Raw genomic sequence first — 7,516 nt, forward strand, 5'->3', positions numbered from 1 at the left:
GTGCTGATACTGCTCGCCCTCTTGTTTTTCCCTTCCCATATTACTTAACCCCCAACCCCCTAAGGCATTTGCAACAGCTAGTTAATATTTTCTCTACCTTTATTTTGACAAATTTGTTTAAGGAGGCTCTAGCCTTCTTTAGGGCACATGGTGTTGACACCAATTTGCCCTGTTCTTGTGTGTTAGCCTTCCAGTTTTTTTGGTTTTTTTTTCCTACAAGAGGAGATGAAACACTAGGTATTAAGAAATTTTCTGCTATGAGGGTGGTAAGGTACTGGAATGGGTTACCCAGAGAAGTTGTGGATGCCCCAGCCCTGGAAGTGTTCAAGGCCAAGGTGCATGGGACTCTGAGCAGCCTGCTCTGGTGGAAGGTGTCCCTGCCCACAGCAGGGAGAGGGCGAGATCGAGATGGTCTTTAAGGCTCCTCCCAACCCAACCCATTTTAGTACAGACTTTTAACAGAAAAGTGCACTCTTTTCCAGATGGGGTCTTAACAGGGTTTGTATGATAGCTTCTGATGGAGTTTTTGATGCTGTTAAGTCCCGTTCTCTTTCTGACACATTAACAAAGGTTGGTTACTCCTCTGTCTTTAAAAACTAAAGCAGAAATGGTCGAGAGGAAAAGGTTTCTTTAGATCAGGAATTGCACCATTCCCCTTCTTGTTCATCTTGTTATTGGAATAAAGAGTCTTCCACAGAAGCCAATTATTAATTAGAAGTTAGATTAACCTCAGAAAATTTTTCTTTGAAGACAGAGCTTGAGCACTTGTAAAAGACTGGCCCAGCTGCTAGTCTTGCCAACTTGCTTTAATGAAAACAGCTGTAACATTTCAGAGCTGAGCAGTGCTGTTCACACAATCTAGTTCATACAAGCAAGAGGGTAGGAAATTTTACCTTCTGAGAAAGGGCTAAGCATGATGTTCGCTGTGTTCGTGTCTGCCAGGAGTCCCAGCACGTCACAGGCATTGGATGGCCACGGGAGGGGAGGGGGGATGCTCTGGAAAATGGTTTGCAGGCAGGGTCTGGCTGCTGCTCCCCAGAGGAGTGCAGCGAGCTCTCCAGTCCATCACGGGGACAGACAGAGCTGGGCTAACCCGAGGGTGCAGCTGAGGCACGGAGCAGCTCCACAGAGAAACACCCCCCTCAGAGTCATCTCCTCAGAGAGCTGCGGTCAGCCTGCAGGAGGCCTCGGAGCAGCCTTCCGCTACCTACGGGGGCCTGTGAGAGAGATGGAGGGGGACTTTTTGCAAAGGCATGGAGTGGCAGGCCGAGGGGAATGACTTTAAAACTGAAAGAGGACAGATTTTAAATTGATATTGGGAAGAAATCTTCCCTGTGAAGGTGCTGAGGCACTGGGACAGGTTGCTGGGGTAGCCGTGGATGCCCCATCACTCGCAGCGTTCCAAGGCCAGGCTGGATGAGGCTTTGAGCCCCCCGGTGTAGCGGAAGGTGTCCCTGTGCAGAGCGTGGAACCGGGGCGCCTTTGGGGTCTGTCCAGGGACGCGTGCCTTTCCCGCGGCGCAGCCGGGCCCGCTCCCGGGCGCTCCGTTCCGCCCCGGCCGGCGGCGGCAGCGGCGCGGCCCCGCCCCGGAAGCCGCGGGGGATGGCGGTCGCGGGGCGGCGGCGGCGGCGGGAGCGGCGGCGGGGCCGGGCGGGGCGGGCGCGGGCGGCGGCGGCGGCGGGCGGCGCCCCCGGGCAATATGTTCAAGAGAATGGCAGAGTTCGGGCCTGACTCCGGCGGCAGGGTGAAGGTGCGGCCGCGGCGGGGCTCGGGCCGCGGGGGGCGGCGCGGTGCGGCAGCGCCTCTCAACGCGCCCTGTCCGCTTGTGCTCCTTTCTTTAGGGCGTTACCATCGTGAAGCCGATCGTGTACGGCAACGTCGCGCGGTACTTTGGGAAGAAGAGAGAGGAGGATGGCCACACTCACCAGTGGACGGTGTATGTGAAGCCGTACCGGAACGAGGTACGGCAGAGCCGCTTCCCCGAAAGCCTGGTCCGGCTTTGGAGCAGGCGGGCTGGGAAAGCGGGAGCTGCCATCCACGGAAATGTGCAAAACGCCTGTGGATGTGGCACCTGGGCCGTGCCTTAGTGGTGGTGGCCTTGGGGTAAGGGTTGCGCTCCGGGATGTAAGAGATCTTTCCCTGCCGAGCAGCACCGGGACGTGGGGTTTCAAAAGCCGGGATTAGAGGAAAGGGCAGGAGGGTCTTCGGCTGTAAGCTGAGAAAACACAGAGGCTGGTGGGTTTCCAAAAAGGAAAACCGTGGGAAAGGCATGCTTCCACTTATGTTTTTTGGAGTGATCTTTCCAGTGAAGGGGAAGACTGGAGAACATTCATGGGGATAAAACACTAAAAGAGAACTGTGTGCAAGAACTAATTCTTAGATTTACCGCTTTGCTTTCCTTTTGTGCTTAAAGTCAGAAAAAATACTATTTAAAATCAGAAAGAATGTAGGCACATAGGATAGATGACTGAATAGTAGCTTCGTGTGCTGAAATAATAAGAAATAACAATGTTTCTGTTTTAGGACATGTCTGCATATGTGAAAAAAATTCAATTCAAGTTGCATGAAAGCTACGGTAATCCTTTAAGAGGTGGGTTTTGCATTTCAGCAGTTGTTCCTAGAATTGGGCGTTTGTTCCACCTTTATCACGATGTTAATACTTCTGTGTTGCCTATTGCAGTTGTTACCAAACCACCATATGAAATCACCGAAACAGGCTGGGGTGAATTTGAAATAATCATTAAGATATTTTTCATTGATCCAAATGAAAGACCTGTAAGTACATTGAACTTTTAACAAAGCTTAAATAATTAATTATGGTGGCCAACAGCTCTAGGAAATTGCTGGACAAAATAAGTCTCATTGTAATGAAAGTCTCTTCTTGTAGAAGATTATTTTAAGTATTGGTCACATTTTCTTCTTTCTGTGCTACACTCCTGGTATTCATGGCTGCTTTTCCTGTGCTTGGCTTCTCTGATATTTACTAACATGTGACCACATATTGCACCTTACCTGGGTTGAGCACACACTGAGGATTTCTCTTCCACAGAGCTTCCAATTTCTAGGATATTTAAGTATTTTAATTTTTATTTTTTCTGTCAGATCAAAATCAGTCAAAAAGCAGCAGGCCTACTATACTAGCATAAATCTCTGTCTAAGACCAGGTTAAAAAACTCTGTAGTTGCGTAAAGTGCTGGAATTAATTTCTTTCTTCCATTCCTGTGTTTCAGTCATATCTTGTAGGTTTGTTTTTCAGATCTAGTAGGAAACTTGATTACTCTGTTTTAGGGAAAAGGATGTTTATTTCGGGAAGGATTGAGTTCCTTCTGTCACATGAACAATCCTTTTTTTAGGCCATTTTTTGCTGAATGAGAGTGGAAGTGAATTTCATGTTTTTCTGCAATGTGTGGCGATTGGTAACAATGGGTTTCCCGTGCTGTTGGGCTCGGTAGCACCCTGACTTTTATAAATTCCATTCACAGCTTGACCAAGCTGTCCTAAGGTTGGTTGGGTGTTTTTCTTTGCTGCTGTTGTTGGAAGGCAGTTTGGGAGCCTGTCACGTCCTTCCTTTCCCGGAGCTCCCAGGGGCAGTCGGGTACTGCTCTGTTCCACCGCGGCCCCTGGGCCTGTGTGTGGAAGGGGAGAAGCGTGGGCTGTGTGTGCCCTCCCAGGCCAGGCAGGCAGTGGCTCCTCAGGGCTGCACAGAGGGTTCCAGTCCTCTCCCCACCCTGCCGTTTGCAGGGCAGGGATGGAAGAGTAACCCCAGAGAGAGAGATTCCAGTGAAAGGCGATTCACAGCCTCCCTGGTGCTTCGGTTTCTCAAGAATAGAGGATAAGGTCACAGAAAGCACTTTCTAACTGATTGAGAAAGTCAATTTGAATTAAATCACCCATTTGGAAATGGTGGTATTAGTATTTTTTATATACCAGTCCTAAACCACTTTCCCAGACATTTTTGAAGTCTCAAGAGGCCTTTAGATAGTTGGCAGGTTTTAAAAGTTAATGTTAAATTCAAAGCAATTCTGCTGAAGCTATATGACATTTATATTTGCATTCCTAAAACATTTTTAAGTCTTATACAGTTATTTTGTAGGAACAACTACTTGTTGATATGTAGAACAAGTTTTTTATTTCGCTACAATTTTTAAGCTAATAAAATTCTGTCTTTTGAATAGGTAACTTTATATCACTTGCTGAAGCTTTTTCAGTCGGATACCAATGCCATCCTGGGGAAGAAAACTGTAGTTTCTGAATTCTATGATGAAATGGTATGAACATTTCTAATGTAATCCTCACTTTATTTTGAAGAGTATTAGTGATACCATGTATTTTTCTCCTCCATTAGATATTTCAAGATCCTACTGCAATGATGCAGCAGCTGTTAACAACGTCTCGTCAGCTAACACTAGGTGCTTATAAACATGAAACAGAGTGTAAGTTGAAAATTAAAATATTTTAAACTTTAGAAATAACAATAGTTTGATTCGCTTTTAATGTATTTTTTGGGGGGCTGTAACAGTACAATGGATTTGGATGCTGCAAAAATGGTAATTTTGCCTTAAATTTAACTTCAGCTTTTGCAAGGATAGTAATACTTACCTGAAAACTTTAAGATTTTCTTATCCCTATGGCTCTAAAAAAAAAGGAATTAGGAATTACTTGGTATGAAGAGTGATGGCATGAACTACACCTAGTCTGACATTTTTGAAATGAATTAAAACAGAGGGTAAATGAAGGCCACCTTATGGTACAGTTCTGTTCAGCACTGCAAGCAAAGGTCACACTTGAAGGCCTGAAGTGCAGAACAGTTAGTGATGTTTAAGTCAAAGCAGCAACTCTTTGTGGATAAAGAGTAGTGTCTGAAAGCTCTTTTTTCCCTTCTACTTCTTTAACTGTGTATGTAGGTAATTTCAAACATACTCCTTAAGTACTGCGTAATGGTTTTTGTGTCCTTTTTATCCAATTGGTTTCCAAATATAAGCAAAAATATTAAGGGAACTAAGGAAACTAAATTAAAGACTCATTGGTTCATTGGTTGTACTGCATTTAGTGATTATTTCTGTTCTGATCTTCTATATTTCATCTGTTATTTGCTTTCTGAGAGTAGAAGATGTAGTATTGATTGAGCCAAAATCCTGCCCTATTGATTACAAACATTAATCCATTGCAGTCCACCCTACCTGGCCTTCTGTTCACCCAGCAACAAATGTCATGTAGTTTTTGGCCAGCAGAGCTAAGAATGGCGAGTGATTGTGAATTTCAAGCTCTTCAAAGTTAGGGTTCTTATTTGCCTTATGTCTGCTTAGCTCTGTGGATATGTGAGCTGCTTGTATTTCCTGCCTCAGTTCAGCCAGGCTTGAGGTGGCTTTTTGTTATTGTTACATGTTACAGTTTTTGTTTGGAAAATGTTTAATAATATGATGGATAAAAACATCCAAATTTAAACTTTTTTCATTTAAATTTTTTTGATATTTCTCCAGACAGTAGGTATAAACTTTCAGTGTGGTTTCTTTGTCAAATACTTCCTTAAGATGCAGTAATGAAGCAGATATTTACCACTGGCCACAGCTATGTAGTGTATGGGATATGAGTGAATTCCACAGCCTTCATTGACTTGTTGGCTTTACCATCTTTGTCCTAAAACCTGTGAATGTAAAAACAGTAAAAAATAGGTACTTGATGTCAGATATTCATTAAAGCAGGGCAGCATAACTGAAACTTTCAGATCTGTAGAATTAAACTCCAGTGAGAGATAGAAAATGATTACAGTTCCATGGAGAAGGAAACCCAGAATGGTGGAGGCTTGAAAGGACCTCTGGGTGCATCATGTCCATCCCCTGCCCTAGCAGGGCCACCTACAGCTGGCTCCCCAGGACTGTATCCAGATGGCTTCTAAATGTGTCCAGTGATGGGGATTCCACAACCTTCTGGGCAACCTGTGCCACTGCTTGGTCACTTTCACAGGAAAAGTTTCCTGATGTTCACAGGGAACCTTCCACGTTTGTTTGTGCCTGTGGCCTTGCATGCTGTCACTGGGCACCATGTATTCATAGTTCTCTGTAATTTCCCATGTCAGATTTTATTTTCTTCACCTAATCTTTAAAAAAAAATGTAGAAACTTATTTTATTAATTGTATAGCTATCTGCAAAACTGATGGGTTGAGGGATGAATGAGGCTGCAAAACGAACTATTTTTTAAATCCAGATTCTTATGTGGACACCATTTTGATGACAAACATTGAATTTCTAAAGCTAACAGAAACAGATTTTTTTCTTTCAGGACAAATGCTATCCAAATTACTGTTTCAGTTTTAAAAAAAAAAAGCAAATTTCATGGCACTTAAAATATACTTTTTTTCTTTATCACTGCCACAGTTGCAGATCTTGAAGTAAAAACGAGGGAGAAGCTTGAAGCTGCCAAAAAGAAGACTAGTTTTGAAATTGCTGAGCTTAAAGAAAGACTAAAAGCAAGTCGTGAAACCATCAACTGTTTAAAGAATGAAATCAGAAAACTTGAAGAAGATGATCAGTCTAAGGATATGTGACAAGTGCTGACTTGAGTGTGTACTGAAAATGGAAAGACTTCAGTCATGGAATTGTATGAGTTCTCTTCAGTTCTGTAACTGAGACTATGAGAATTTCACTGACAAATGATTGAAGTTTGTGGCAATCAACTCCATAAGTGGAAGAAAAAAGAAAGAATGTATCCTTGTTTTATAGTTAAAATCTGTGGGTACTTAACGATTTTTTTTCAAGTGGAAGTGGTCTTGAAGACCAGACTACTTTTTCTTTGAAAACTGCATTTGAGTCGTGTATGAAAACTTTGTATTAAGTCTTGTATTAGTTCAATGTGATTTTACAAAATGCTGGTGTTTACTTTTTTTACTTTTTTTTTTCTACTGATTGTTTAGACATGCATCTTTAAAGCTAAAAATAAAATATGCAGTTTTTTATTTTAATGTTTTTTGTCTCTGTCCAGCTGTGGGCTTCAGCATCTGTAAGGAAGCTACTGTAAGTAGCATACTCTGATTTCAGGCAGAGGTTGAAATACAAAGGTATGCAAGTTATTTAAGTCTGGTTACAGAGATTTTTGGCATGTCTCTCTGTTACCAGCACAATGAAACCACTTTCTGAAAACAGGATTTTAAATAACTTGTATATCCACAGGTAAGAGTTTCTAGCCCCAAAGCTGCTTTAACACATACAAATGTATCAATGCTACAGGCTATGCTCAGAAGCAGCAAATTATTCCAGTACTGTTTTGCAGGATTTTGTTTCATATTTGTACTGTACTACACTCATTCAGCAAATATTGTCTCTGCCACTTCCTCCTCTTACTCTTCCCTGTTCCAGCCTGGTGTCCCTCCCAGTCAGGAATTAATGGAGACAGTCTTCCATTAATTCCTCCAATTGGAGAGCTCCTCACAGGCTACATTTCTTCTCAAAGCATGAAGTCCCTCATGGGGTCACAAGTCCTGCCAGCAAAGCTGTTCCAGTGTGGGCTCCTTTCCAAGGG

General features: G+C 43.2%; 1 protein-coding gene across 2 annotated transcripts; it reads left to right on the top strand.

Annotated features, from left to right (window-relative positions):
- The first annotated feature begins 1,608 nt into the window (after nucleotides 1–1,608).
- On the top strand, nucleotides 1,609–6,959 carry YEATS4 (YEATS domain containing 4). Of its 2 annotated transcripts, XM_064731204.1 has the most exons (7): nucleotides 1,609–1,750; nucleotides 1,842–1,961; nucleotides 2,524–2,590; nucleotides 2,681–2,775; nucleotides 4,176–4,268; nucleotides 4,346–4,433; nucleotides 6,376–6,959. In XM_064731204.1, the coding sequence occupies exons 1-7, from the start codon at nucleotides 1,700–1,702 to the stop codon at nucleotides 6,543–6,545; spliced, it is 684 nt and encodes a 227-aa protein (XP_064587274.1). In that variant the 5' UTR covers nucleotides 1,609–1,699; the 3' UTR covers nucleotides 6,546–6,959. The 2 variants fall into 2 exon arrangements, with proteins under 2 accessions (XP_064587274.1, XP_064587282.1); XM_064731212.1 differs by lacking the exon at nucleotides 1,609–1,750 and having other exon boundaries at nucleotides 1,888–2,103; nucleotides 6,376–6,957.
- Nucleotides 6,960–7,516: the final 557 nt, after the last annotated feature.

This window comes from Zonotrichia leucophrys, chromosome 1A (genome assembly GCF_028769735.1).
Source record: "Zonotrichia leucophrys gambelii isolate GWCS_2022_RI chromosome 1A, RI_Zleu_2.0, whole genome shotgun sequence".
NCBI lineage: Eukaryota > Metazoa > Chordata > Aves > Passeriformes > Passerellidae > Zonotrichia > Zonotrichia leucophrys.

Bases quoted from the DNA above. Each gene is read 5' to 3' on its own strand.
- YEATS4 (XM_064731204.1), top strand. From the start codon at position 1,700: ATGTTCAAGAGAATGGCAGAGTTCGGGCCTGACTCCGGCGGCAGGGTG. The intron at 2,591-2,680 runs GTGGGTTTTGCA...TGCCTATTGCAG, and splicing joins CTACGGTAATCCTTTAAGAG to TTGTTACCAAACCACCATAT. The intron at 2,776-4,175 runs GTAAGTACATTG...TCTTTTGAATAG, and splicing joins TTGATCCAAATGAAAGACCT to GTAACTTTATATCACTTGCT.